General features: G+C 41.5%; 1 protein-coding gene across 4 annotated transcripts in view; it reads right to left on the bottom strand.

Annotated features, from left to right (window-relative positions):
* MANBA (mannosidase beta) overlaps positions 1-14,360 on the bottom strand; it is a 137,231-nt gene extending 122,871 nt beyond the window's left edge. For 2 of the 4 annotated variants that reach the window (XM_029597047.1, XM_029597050.1), the window contains exons 1-2: positions 14,212-14,360; positions 8,813-9,040 (exon numbers count right to left, since the gene is read on the bottom strand). In XM_029597047.1, coding sequence (XP_029452907.1) covers positions 8,813-9,013 — 201 coding nt within the window. In that variant the 5' untranslated portion in view covers positions 9,014-9,040; positions 14,212-14,360. Of the gene's footprint in view, positions 1-8,812; positions 9,041-14,203 lie in introns of those variants that run through there. The other 2 variants (XM_029597048.1, XM_029597049.1) reach the window with 2 other exon arrangements.
* Positions 14,361-14,836: the final 476 nt, after the last annotated feature.

Genomic DNA, 14,836 nt, shown 5'->3' with positions numbered 1-14,836 from the left:
ATCTTTTATTTTTTTTAATAATTTAATCTTTATTGAACAGCAATACCATAATCAAACAATTCTGTAATATCAGATTTCACCTCAATAAGCTGAAGTACAATAAAACATTCTAATTAAAGCACTATCTGAATACTATATTGACCCTCCTCCTCCTCCCGGTACCCCTCCCCTCAACCCCCTGATCTCCCCACACTATGTCCACCTTCACCATACATGGACCCCACCTGGGTCACCATACCTACCACGCCGCATCCAAACTTAAACCATACGTATAACTATAAATTTTCTCCCATCCCCCTCATATATCTGACACCTGCACATTCGCGATTTCAAGACTCAGTTGGGGTCTAAACCCAGCTAGCTTTCAGTCCTCTGTTATTGACTGATTCATGTGTCCTTCTCCAACATCAATGTCCCAGAATGCCATTGCAGTCTCTTGCCACCCTTTACCACACAATGCCGTTTCTGAAAATCTCCTCCGACTCTGTCCGACATCTGCTCTTTGCCCTCTCTCTCGAGGCACTCATCTCTGCCGCCTCTTCCACAGACTGCACTCGGGATGACACTCCATTAATACTGAAACTTAACCCAAAAGGGGAACAGTCATCTGTATTTTATACCACTACTCCGCATCTGAGCCAGTAAATCTTGAAAAACTCTCTCCTTTTCTTTAAGGTTATGGCTGCCAGGTCCTGAAAGATTTTGATTTTGTGCCACTTCCAGGTCAAGGAGCCCATTTTCCGGGCTCTATTTTTTGTTGTGAAGCTGTGGCTTATTCCTTCTCGGGGGACCCAGCGCCCTGTGCACTCTTTCCAGCACTATTCTCTGGCATCACAGATTCCTTTTCGTCCATTCCCAGCACTGCAGTACAAATACTACTACCTGGAAGTAATTCCTGAATTCGGCCACCTCTGGGACCCCCCACCCCCCCCCCCGAAATCGCAGATTTGATCTTCATGATCTATTTTCAATGTCCTTAATTCTATCATATATCTCCTCTTTCTCACGTCCCAACTTATGTGCTTCAGGCCAAGCATTAAATATCTAAGGTTTTGTCATTCAACTTGGGACTCCGCTTCAATTTGGACCCTCCTTCCCAAATCCACAATTTCACTTCTCATGCCAGCTACCGTTTCTACTATCTCTTGTTTTAAAGCTGCCATGTCAGATCATAGCTCCTTAAACCAGGCTTGGAATTCTGCCCAAGTTGGTACATCATTCACTGCATGTGTAGCCTGTTCATGGCCTACCTCCACCGTCTTAGTCGCCATATCCATTCCTTTAGCTAGGCCCTCCACACTCGCATCCGCCGTTTCCACAAAAGAGAAGCATTTCAAGTCCACCTTTTTCTTCATCAAGGACATAGTTCCACTACAGATGCCTCAGAAGTCACTGGATTGGCCTGATAAATGCTCAAAAGTTCCATGGGACAAGGATGATTATCGATTTGAGTCTAGAGCTACATATACAGGCTGCCATCCCATCTGATATCACTTTCTCGTTAAGAAATCTTTTAAAATAAAGAACCAAAGACATTTTTGATATTACAAGCATTACAATAATAGTGATTTAATTTTTTTAATGAAACAATTAAAATGGAGGCTTGATAATTTCAAAGCAATTGAAATATGGTTTTCAAAAAGAAATGATTGAAAAAGGAATGGCAAACAAATGAAAATTCAAAATGTACAAAGGATATCAGAAAGAGAAGCAGCAAGAAGAATATCTGGTAAAGCTGAAATACACAGGATGGCAAAGGTATGAGTGGAAGAAAAAAATAGCTAAAGAGCTAAAGCAAGGTGACGAATTTTGGGTATGAAAGTGAAAGGAGAAAGGGCAGATGTAAGATTGTAAGAGGAGGAAAGGAGGAAAAGGGAAAAAAAAGAAATGCTACATAAATATTTTTATTTTCACTGAAGAAGGGATTGGAGATGGTCCGCTGATTGTTGGCAAGGGTGCATATAATAGTGGGGTAGATGCTACGCCATTTATGGAAGAGAGGGTTTGTGTGGAACTAGAAAAAAACTGAAAGTTGGCAAAACCATGGGGCCAAATTGGACATATTCGAGCAAAATAAAAGGAGGCCTGTGGGTTAGTCGAGTAAACTTTCTAGGCTGGAGACATATGCCACACCGACTCCAGCCTTCTTTCTTAAAGATTTCACTTTACTATAACAAAAATTTCACAATATCATCTGCTTACCTCCAGCAGCATAACTCACAGCCTTTACCTAAGGACACAGATGTGTCATGAGCTGCCTTCTCCTGGAGACGCAGAGCCTCTTGCTTCCCAGCTGAGCCCATATTCTTATCCTACTCAGCAGGGACCCACCCACTGAGCTCTCTCTCTCTCTATGGCCTTGAAGGTGGATGAGGCTAGATGCCTGGTGCTGCACAGGTTAAAGAGGGGGCTTTAAGGGCATTCCCTCACAAGGTCAAAGAGGTTTTGACAGATCTGCTAAAGGCCCTGTTCACTAGATCTTTGGAAAAACGAATAGTTCTACATGACTGGAGAACAGCGGATGTTGTTCCTCTTTATAAAACTGGTAAATAGAGAGGAGGTTGGAAATTACAGATCAGTTTGTTTGACTTCAGTGGTGGCATATTAATGGAGACTCTTCTGAAGGAAAGAACAGTGAAGCATGCTGAATCCTCTGGATTGCAGAATCTGAGGCAGCATGGATTACCAAAGGGAGATCAAGTCAGATAAATCTGAACAATTTCTTTGATTGGGTGATCAGTGAATTAGATTGGGGTCAGGCACTAGATTTGGTGTACTTGAACAGTCTAGGGATATGATTTAAGGTGGTGGACTGGGTTAGAAAACTGGTTGAGGGACATTATAGTAAACGGAATACACTCCGAAGAACAAAAATGTGAGGAGTGGAGTTCCTCATGGATCATTTCTGGGGCCCATTTTTTCCAATATCTTTCAGGCCGATACAGTACAGTGCGCTCCGACGGAGTGCACTGTTAGCCTCCTCTTAGACACGCGTTTTCCCTTACCCCTTATTCAGTAAGGGGAGGAAAATGGCGATATTAAGTCGGAGGTCCCGAAGAGTAAAATTTGGCCCGTGGCTGTTAGGCCGAAAACCCGACGCTCAATTTTGCCGGCATCCGGTTTCCGAGCCCGTGGCTGTCAGCGGGCTCGAGAACCGACACCGGCAAAATTGAGCGTCGGCTGTCAAATCTGCTGACAGCCGCCGCTCCTGTCAAAAAGGAGGCGCTAGGGATGCGCTAGTGTCCCTAGTGCCTCCTTTTGCCCGTTTTTACCGCCAGGCCTAATTTAAATACAGAATCGCGCGCACCGGCGAGTGACCAATGCGCGCGCCGGGAGAGGGGGCTTTCACCCGCTCTCCCGCGGACTTTACTGTATCGGCCTGTTTGTGAGCAATAAAGCAGAATGAATTGGGAGAAGCAGTTACGGATAGCACTAAATTCTGCAACAGAGTGGACATGCCCAAAAGGAGAAGAAGGTATAAGAAGTGGGAGACTGCTTGGCATCTAAATTTCAATACTAAAAAATGCAGTTATGTAAATTTGAGTGCAGAAATCTGAGGCAGCAGTACATGGTGGAGGGTGAGTTATTGGTGTCCACGAAGCAGCAAAGGGACCTTAGGGAGATCATATCCAGTGGTTTCCAAATAGTGAAACAGTACAACAAAGCAGGGGATGCTATAGTGCATCAAAGGGAGAGACAGAAGTCTTGACACATATCTACAGTGCCTGGTAAAATTCATCACACTCCTGCACATTCTGCTGTCCAAAATATACAAATCAAAATGCATTAAAATAGTTTGGTTCACTGATCTACACAACATACTCCACACTTTCATTATGAAAAACCAATTACAGAAATATTCTAAAAGTAATTAAAAATAAAAACAAATTTTAAACTGCACGAGGGTTCACATCATTTGTCAGAATTAATTTCAGTTCAAAAAAATTGCCTTAACAAGGCCCATAATAAGTTAATCAGAGCCCACCTGTGTGCAGTCACAGTAGCTGAGCTGAATATTCCTGGATGAAGAACTAATCCAAATTTCCATTTTTTCCAAATTAGACTATTGCAATTCAATTCTACTAGGTCTTCCCACCTCTTCCACCAAACCGCTTCAAATGCTGCAATACTCGGCCGCCAGAATCTTATCAAACGCCAACAGAAGAGACCACATCACACCTATCCTAAAAAAATCTGCATTGGCTTCCTATAAGCTTCAGAATCTTACACAAATGTCTCACCATCATTCACAAATCTATTAACAATCAAACCCCCATCGATATCCAATACCCACTCACTCTACACGCGTCCCTAAGACCCATCAGAGAAGCCTACAGGGGATCGCTTCACCCACCCCACCCCCAGCCAAATCCACACTCCACTCAGCCACCAAAGAGAGAGCCTTCTCCACAGCGGCACCTACCATTTGGAATGCTATGCCCTCTGACCTTAGACAAGAACCCTGTCTATTGACTTTCAGAAAAAAAGTGAAGACTTGGCTATTCCAACAAGCCTTCCCTTAATCTGGGACCTCCCCAGCTACAGGCTCACTCCAAGGCCCTCCAGTCATCGCATCCCCTTTACCGCTATTGTAAATATTGTTGTATTGATATGGTTTAGTTCAGAGTTCCTCTGCCATTGGCTCCTCTTATTCCCAGTTTGAGTACCCCTGTTTTATTGTAACTTTCGCTTCTTCTTGGTTATGTTAATGTTATTTCCCTATGTTCCATGTAAACCAATATGATATGATCTGTATCATGAATGTCGGTATATAAAAGCACTAAATAAATAAATAAATAATCCATTGTACAAAGTAAACTTGAAGCAAAGGTCAACATATGCCAAACAAACTATGAAAAGAATGTTCTTCAAAACGGTACAGACTGGGGTAAATCTATCAGAACATTTCAATGTGAGTATTCCTATCGGGTCCATTGCTGGAAAGCACAACAGTCTGGCACCATCCAGACACTGCTGCAGTCAGGCCATCCCTCCAAAGTTAGCAACTTGTCACTTAAGGAAACGGATGTGGAAGGTCACTGCAAGGTTTAAGATTACTTTAAAAAGAACCAAAAAAAGAGGTCTGCGGCTGAGAATGGGGAAAAATGTTGACTGCTCAACAATTTAAAGATTTCTCCACAAACACAGCTTGTATGGCAAGAAGGAAGCCACTTCTGAAGAAAAGCCACAGGATGTGTCGCACAGCATTTGCAAAGAAACACTTAGGGGACACTGCATGCCTATGGGAAAAGGTTTTGTAGTCAGATTAGAACAAAGAGGGACTTTTTGATCTCAGTTCTAAGAGATACGTGTGGCATGCGTACCTCAAACAGCAAAATCACCCTGCTAATGCCCATCCCTTCAGTCAATGATGGGATGGCAGCATTATGTTGTGGGGATGCTTTGCAGCAGCACAGACAGGGAGATGGATGGAGGAACTTACAGGTAGCTCCTGGAGGAAAACCTGTTTGAATCTTCCACAGGCCTAGGCCTGAGGAGAAGATTCAACTTTTAGCAAGACAATGATCCTAAGCAAAAAAGCAAAAGGCTCAGCAAGAAGAACGTGAACGTCCTCGAATGGCCTTGTCAAAGCCCAAACTGAATCCAATAGAAAATCTGTGGCAAGACTTGGACTGCAGTCCACAGACAACTTGAAAGAGCATAGGCTCTTCTATCAAGAGGAATATGCAAAGTCTGCACCATCCCACTATGTAAAGCAGGTAGACACTTATCCCATGGCTGTACTGAGTGTTTGAATCCATGGAACATGAAAACTTATGTAATCAAGTCTTTTTGGGGGTTTTTTATTCTTAATACTTCTGGAATATTTCTGCAATTGCTTTTTTCATAGTGTAGCGTATGTTGTTTAGATTAGTGAAGCAAATTCCTGCTTTAATGCATTTGTATATTTTAGACAGCAAAAGGTGAAAAATGTACAAGGGAATGAAGACTTTTACAAGGTACAATATAACCAGCAAGGGGAAAAAAAAGGATGCAATTATGCCATTTTGCAGGTTGCTGGTAAACTATTGTGTCCACTTCTGGAGGCCTTGTTTCTGGAAAGATAAAAAAAACTGTCCTCCAAATGCCAATGTCAGCCTCCTCACCCTCACCACCCCTGCTCCTGTTGATAATGGCCATAGCTGGCTCCTCAGAATCTGGAACCACCACTGGAATTTTAGAGATGGCCACACTGAGCCAGAAAAGATGACATTTTTCTTTTGGAAATTACAATTTAAAAAAATATAGTTTGTAACCGAAACCAAAACTGAGAATCCTAAATAAATGCAGGCAAACAGAATTCGGCATTATCCGAGAAGTACATCTCTCATACTTTTTTTTTTTTGTGCAGTGAGAAACCAGACAAGAAGATATTTATTATGCCAGGGACTTGCACTGCATGTTTTAAACAACACGGTGATGATCAAGATAAAGTCAGGAAGAAAAGTCATTAACAAGCTGCTATTTAAAAAAAAAAAAGAAAACAATCATTAGCATTCTTAAAAGACAAGGAACACAGAGAAATTGGATGGTCCTCAGTGGGCATGAGAAAAAGTTTCAAAATTAAAAAAATATATATATATTATAAAAGCATCTAGAAATGTAACTTTTATTGGTGTTTTCCAGTATGTTAACTGATGTTGCTGCTATTATGTCTTACTGTTTAAGTCTTTCACTGCATACAGGTTTAACTTGCCATGGATCACACATCTCACAGTCCTCCTGGCCTAACCAGCATGCACCGATTGTCACAGTGAGGCACACCAGCAGTAACACCTGTTAACTAATCTAATGGCAGTTAGTAAAGTTAATGAAGTTAAGTAACAAGGGAGAAATATTTAAAGGCTAATACCATAGAAACCCATGAAGATGAAAGAAACAAATCTGAATGACTGCCTTCAGGGCTGGCTTCAGGACTGGGTGACATGTGTGGCTGTCACTCCCGCTCTTTGGATCTCCAGCACACCCCCCACACCTCCATCTGCACAGGGTGCCAGCTAGGACTGCCTAAAGACTTGGGGGCCTACCTCAGAATCACATCATTTTTGAAATGCAAGGCTTTCAGTTCTTCAAAGTAAATTACAGAAGGGGAAAAAAAAAAAGAAATGTAATCAACCTTAATAAGAGAAGATTTTTATATGTTCTGTGCTGTGACCCTCAAGCTATTTGGGACCTTGTTGCAAGCCAGGGGCTCTCTTTAACCCGGCTGGAAACAAAAAAGTGGTGTCCCTTAATTATAATTTTCAAGGGAAGATATTGGGACATCAAGAACAAGAAACTGTCCTGACTAATAAGTTACTGGAAATTGAAAAAAGGGTTCAAACAAATGCCAAGTAAATTCAGCAATTATAAAAGAGCAACTTTCATTCTCAAGGCGTTTGGAAATACTAGAAAATGGACTGAGACAATTGAATGTGAGGATATTAAATTTCCCCAAAATTATGGGAGAAATCCCATATACCACTCTAAAAAGATTTCTAACAGTTTGCCTCGGTTTTTCTGAGCAAAATATTCCTTCAGTCAATTCATGTAGATTTATATCAAATAGGGCAACTGTTAGAAATGAAAATGCAAACATTGAAATTCCATCTAATTTGACGAGTTTCCTTGAGACGTCCAATTTTGATATAATAGAGAGGAAAGTTCTCTTAGTCTCATTTATTTCTACCCAAGATGCCACAAATTTAATGCGAAATTATTTCAGGAAATTTCCTGTGATCAAGAGATAAGGATGCATCCAGATATGGCTCCGATTACGCAATATCATAGAAAAGAATTATTATCATTAAGACAAAATGTAACCTCCTTAGGGTTTTCTTTCTCATTACGATGTCCATGCAGATGTATTTTGAAGAAAGGGGAAGAAACATTTGTATTTTTTCAAACTGAACAGTTACGGCAGTTTATTGAAGCTCATAGGCCTGTAACGTCATCTCCCAATGCTTGAGAGGTAGAAGGTCTATATGAATATATCACTGTTAAATCTATGTAAAACCCATTCCATAATGATTTTTGGTTTTCAGCTCCTGATAAATATATTGGTTCGCCTCTCTTTAGGCTAGTTTTGTAAATGTTAAATTTAAATATCCTTACCATATTATTTGATTTATTGGAGGTTAATCACTGGATTTTATATGAAAATAGTTTTGAGAAATGTTAAAATGATATACTTATGGAAGGATAATAAAGTGCAAAATGATAAATAAAAACAAAAAAAAACTTGATTGTCAGCCTCTTTTTGGACATCAAGGTGGATGGATTACAATTCAAATGAAACAAAATACAATCATTCCATCCAAATCATATGCAGTATAAAAATTAACATTTCCTGTCCCTATCCCCTCCATTCTTCTGCCCATGTAACTATACACTTCACCTTAATACATAATTCTCTTCAAGTATAAACCCCGAAGCCTAGTCATAAAGCCATGACCTGACATTTTTTCGAAAAGACAAGTAGGTTGTCATGGGGAATCATTCCAAATACCTGCTGGATGGCTGAAATGCATCGCCGCCAAACAGCAACTCTAGTGCAACTGAATCATCTACGAGCATGCAGTGCTCCTGCACAGGCACACATCTCTACAGTGATGGTGACAAACACCAAAGTGGATTTTTCACAGAATAGATAAATAAAGAGAAGAAATAATGAAAGCAGAAAATGCGAGAGAACAAAAGCAAACCACACTTTATAGAAAAGTCTCTCTGGAGGGGGTAAGAGAGCACCAGTACAAGCTGGACTATGAGTAGGACCCTCAGTGTTAAGGACAAGAAGTAAGTTTTGCTCTAGGCTGCTTGTGTATTACAGTACCTGAATAAGCCGTTGGCTGACCAGCGCCATGTGCACAGAGCCCGGCACGGCCGCTGCCTCCAGCACCACCGAGCCATTCGCATTGCGGACCTGCCAGCTCCGTCCCCCGAGGTTGTGCACCACAGGCCCAGGTGCTGTTGCAGCACTGGTCCCTCCCCCGCAGCACATGGCCAGCAGCAAGACGAGCACCAGCAGTGACATCCCCAGGCCAGGACAGTGTTACCAAATCTGAAATATAAAATTATTGTATGGGAATCTCAAACTTATCATGGCTTACAAATTATGATCCTATGTGCTAAAATGGGTAAATATGCATAAGAACTTAAGAAGCTACCATACTGGGTCAGACCAAGGGTCCATCAAGCCCAGTATCCTGTTTCCAACAACGGCCAAACCAGGATGCAGGTACCTGGCAAGTATCCAAACATTAAATAGATCCCATACTACTAATGTCAGTAATAAGCAGAGGTTATTCCCTAAGTCACCTTGACTAATAGCAATGTTTGGACTTCTCCAGAACTCGTCCAACCCTTTTTTAAACCCAGGGATGCTAACTGCCTTAACCACATCCTCTGGCAATGAATTCCAGAGCTTAATTGTGCATTAATTTAATATTTTAAAATGTGCTACTTGCTAACTTCATGGAGTGCCCTCTAGTCCTTCCATTGTCTGAAAAAGAGTAAACAACCAATTCATATTTACCTGTTCTAGTCCTCTCATGATTTTGTAAACCTCTATCATATCCCCCCTCAGCCATTTGTGCATAGCATAACCAGGACCCAAGCTCAAATTCCAGCTGGGGTCTTCCACATCTCCTGCTGGCCGGGGTTGCAACCCCAGGGGGGCGGCGGAGGAGTAGTAAGTCCTAGTCATTGCACAATGACAATGCCTATTGGCCACACTTAGGATCCATGACTGCAGGGCTCCGGAAGGAGGCCTGGTGTATGGTCCATGGCCCCTAGCCAAGAACATTCACTGTGATGACTAAGCTAGGCGACTTGGGCAGGGATAAAAAATAGGTTATTGTGGTTAAGACTTACTGCGCCGGATCCCAGACCCTGCTTCTAAAGCAGACACCCCTTTCAGAGTGAGTGGAAGGGTGGTTTTTTAATTATCTTTTTTTGCCTTTTTTCTTTTTAACAACCAACAATACCATACATCAATAGTAGGCAATAGAAATGTTTCACAATACCAGTAACAGAACATGTCCCACACACCAATCCCTCCCCTGTAGGCGACTGCTCCATCCATGCTTCAAGAAAATTACCTATGCCACTAAGTACTGCTTCACTCCAAATAGATAGATTTCCAGATCCCCTGTCACAATATCTTACGTCTCATCTCTGCAGGTAATGAGGCAAAGAAAGGGGACCACACCTCTTTACAATGCTTTAAAGTCTTAGGATGCAATGGATCTGCTGATTTATAATCCAAAAGCAACAAAATCTAGCACAGACATCTTCCACACTAAGAGATGGACCCTGCTTTTCAATCCAAGTACCCAGAAAGCATTTCTTTGCAATGATGCAACATTTTACAAGCAACTGTTTTTGAGCTTTCCTCACGTCAAGATAATATCTTTCTTTATATGTCCCAGTATACAGAAGATACAGTCCACATTGTTCTTATGTGCAAAGCAGTGTTCAAGAAATTTTGTATTGTATTCCAAAATAGTTGGACAGCAGAACACTCCCAGAGACAGTGCATAAATGTAACATCAACAGCAGAACATTTCACACATGCATTAAATGGTAAAATATCAGCTTTAAATGCCTTAAGAGGCCAATAAAGCATTCATAAGAACATAAGAAATTGCCATGCTGGGTCAGACCAAGGGTCCATCAAGCCCAGCATCCTGTTTCCAACAGAGGCCAAACCAGGCCACAAGAACCTGGCAAGTACCCAAACACTAAGAAGATCCCATGCTACTGATGCAATTAATAGCAGTGGCTATTCCCTAAGTATAATTGATTAATAGCCATTAATGGACTTCTCCTCCAAGAACTTATCCAAACCTTTTTTGAATCCAGCTACGCTAACTGCACTAACCACATCCTCTGGCAACAAATCCCAGAGCTTTATTGTGCGTTGAGTGAAAAAGAATTTTCTCCGATTAGTCCTAAATGTGCTACTTGCTAACTTCATTCAGAATTTTATATTGTATTTCTCGCAGTGCTACACTCTGAGCAGCTCTCTGTATCAAATTACTACATGTTGTAATATCATCAGAAATCACAGCAGTTAAATCCTTACTCCAAATATCAGCAAAGGATTCCAACAAAAGATAATCTGTAATTGTATGTAAATATTTATATAGCAGTGACAGATATTTCTCTCTTTTGATATAAGCAACTCAAACGCTGGAAGAATCCTGAGATGCAATCTGTAACATTTCTTGTTAAAAATTTTCTGTGTAACTCTTCGTTTGCAGGTAATAAAAGTAACCTAGCCTGACTGTAATGGTACTGTATATGTATAGTACAATAATGAAAAGAATGCACCTTGCCTGAGCTTGGTTCAATAAAGAATTTTGTAAGAGCCTTACCTGCAATCTCCAGTTTATTATAAAAAAGCACAGACATCTCCTGTTGGAAAATCTAATTTTCCCACAAGCAGAAGGCAAAGAGATACCTCCCAAGAAAGGTTTAAAGACCGCCTCAGAAATTGCCACATTGCCCTATTTGCCTTTACTAACAGACTGAGCCACATGAGCAGGCAGTGAATGTCTCTGGGTGTGTAAATACACAAAATGTATATCCAGAGGTGTAGTAAAACCCCTTTTCATGAGACTTGTTTACTACCTAACCATTCTCCCACTGACAACAAGTTACAGGCTACATTATAAAATATTCTATTAGAAAAATCTAACCCTCCTTCTTCCTTTGGGTTCATCATCTTAGACATTGCCATTCTGGGTTTATGAGCCGCCACCCCCAAAAAAAAAGAACTGACGTCCGCTGTAGTAAGTCCAAGTCTTTCCTGAGCAGAATAAGTGGGACCATGAATAAAATATAAGATCATCTGTGGTACCAGAAACATCTTAACTAGCACCAATCTGCCCATAAGTGAAACTGGGAAGTACATCCAAGATTGTAATTTTTGTTCTGTGGTAATATTATGTCTGTACCATTGTTATGGGTCTCTGTGTACTGTGATACCTAAACAGTGAAGTGAATCTTTTGCCCATGTTAAGAGAAATAACCAGCAATTAAAGTGACAGACTTCTTACTGTCCCAACTCTCAGCACTGGATTTCTCTATGTAATTGTTTTTGTGACTGGCTGGTTCCTCCTGTTTCTTTGGGCTTCCAGCTCAATCTTATAAAACTGCCTTATTTTCCTGAAAAGAAAACCCAATGTGCTTTACATTGAATCATAATAAAATGCATCAGAACAAATATAAAATAAAATACAAATTCTTTAATACAGACTTCTATGCATCCCTACTCTCACTAGGGAAAGCAATGAGCTGTATCATAGCTATAAAACTAACAAATCTCTCCCACTCTCCATACACTTAAAATTTTAAATATAGTAGTAATACGATATAAAAGTAATGTAATCCTGCCTGACAGTTAATTAGTAAACCACAGCCCATCATATTAACCAAAAATCCCCATGCTCCAGTTTAAGCTCCCTCCCTCCTGTCACCAGTTTTATTATTTTGACTCTAGAACCCATCATTAGAAAATTAAAAAGGGGAAGAAAGCATTAAGGGGATAAAAATTGAAAAATGCAGAATCTGAAATTTTATTATTTGGAGACGATATGTTGATGACCTTGGCGGATGCCCGTCATTCTTTACTGGTTGCATTAGATATAATAAAAGATTATGGTAGCTTCTCAGGTGTAAAACTGAACCTTGGGAAATCTAAGGCATTAGATATTGGTGGTCACTTGCAAGGTAACTGTCACTGGTAAAAGGTCAGTCTCTAATCTCTGATTGACCTAACCAGGGTGCATTTCCATACTGTAGGAGGATGGCCTCTCTCCCAATATTACACCCAATGTAATCTTCTGACATTCTTCTGTCTGAAGGACAGCAGTGTCACTATTACATTCTACTAGTTACTACAGCAAAGGGTGTCAATACCCTCAACAAGTTATTAAGAAGAAAGAATAGATCTTCACTGAACCTCACTATCTTCAAAGAAAAAAAAACAAGCAGGTGGAATTAACTGATTTAAAAAAATGTGGTTTTATTTTAGGTAAGACATGAGGACATATCAATATTTGGATTGATGGATTTCCCAAAAATGAAACAATTTTTGGGTTGAGGGAGGAAGGCAGGAGTGTACTATCTGTAGACAGTGATGTGTACACATGGGCTCCTCCGTGCATCCTCTTGAGTACAGTAAACCATGGGACAAAGAAGGGAGAGACAGAGGCAGTACTGGAACTTCGATTAGGCAAATTAGACAGTTTCCTACAGCACCAAACCTAGGGGCAGTTAAATCATGAGAGAAGGCTTGCAGCTGGTAGTTGACCCTATCCTGCCAATGACCGAAAAGCTCTGCTGACAGCATGGGGCTGTCGGCAGCGCACGTCCTGCCTGCTGTCTGAAGAGCACCAAAGGAAACCCAGGGTTGCTGGCAGAGCCCATCACAATGGCAGCCAAAAAGTGCAGGAGCTGCTGCCAGTAAGAAAGTCTGGGGGTGTACAACACTAAAAGTTGCTTAGGGCACCTAATACCCCTGCCCTAGCCCTAGACAGAGGGGAAAACCTTTTCTTAATAACAACTATTACTGAAATGTATTCAGTTATTTTGGCTGTGTGTTAATCCACTTGAATGCACAGAAATAAAGATTAAGAAAACCAAAAAATGCATATAAGGTGATACCTTTTTATTGCATTACAAATACATTTCTTGATTAGCTTTCAAGAATTAGTGTTCTCTTCTTCAGGTCAGACTTCAAATCATGATTTATTAATAATCTATTCTTTACTTTGGGTGGAGGTGTAATAAAAGACAGCACAGTGTGGAATAATCTACCTCCATAATCATCTATTCAGATCCTCATCCGACTACATTTGAAATGGACAAGGATTAAGAGTTAACATGGTCCTACCACACAGGGATATCTGCGCAGGAGTTTGAACCTCTCACTGAAGAGCGGTGGGATGCAGCAGGGAGGACGAGTCACCGGTGGTGATAGCACCACACAGCAAGGGGCCAGCCACCTGTCAACATTAGCAGTCACCAACCCGTTAGCACGTGCATATTACTTTGGTAACACATGCAAAATTGTCATGCCAATAAAGTTATGTGAATCTGAACGTGTCATGTAGTCATCTGGCATAGAGCCGAACTGGTCAGGCAGGAGCTGCTGCTGCAGAGCAGACACAAAGAGCAAAAGTTAGCATGCACGCCACCCCACAGTCCCACCGCTCACCCATCTACCTCCTGATAAGTAGCTCAAAGCAGGAAGCATTACCGCCGGGACCAAAATCGAGCAGCCAACTCCGCTCTACTCATCCTTCCCAGGTACCTCTAAAAGTCTAAGGGGCGTGAGGATTCCGCTGATTGGCTGCAGACTGCAGCAGGAAGAGGAAGGCTGCAGGGAAAGATAACAAGCTCCGCCCCTCCCGGTGTTGCAGGAAGCCAATGAGAACGCCCTCCCCCGGGCTCGGCTAATTGGTTGCAGACAACGGGGAAGTGAAATAGCAAAGCAGTCGAGCTAGTTTGAACCTGCGTTATTTTGCCTCTGCTGGCAAGGATTTTTCTCGCCTCTCTCTGTGGCTGCTGCACAGTGTTACAGTGAATTAGTGAAAAAAAAGAGTGTACATTTTTGCAGCATCAATGTTTCTTGAGGGGGTGGGGAGGAAGCAGTTATCCTATAAATGTGATAAACGACTTGTGTTCACTGGACACCAGGCGAAGGGGAGACTTTCAGGCGCTTACCAAGCAGCTCACCCAGAAGGCCAGGTTCCCTCAACTCTCCCCCGTCTCTCCATGAGCAAACGCAGCCACCAGGTTCTGTCGGGGGTATAATGAAGGACACAATGTTCCTTCTCATTTTTGAAAG

Source organism: Rhinatrema bivittatum, chromosome 1 (assembly GCF_901001135.1).
Source record: "Rhinatrema bivittatum chromosome 1, aRhiBiv1.1, whole genome shotgun sequence".
Taxonomy (NCBI): Eukaryota; Metazoa; Chordata; class Amphibia; order Gymnophiona; family Rhinatrematidae; genus Rhinatrema; species Rhinatrema bivittatum.
This window is presented reverse-complemented; position numbering and strand designations above follow the sequence as displayed.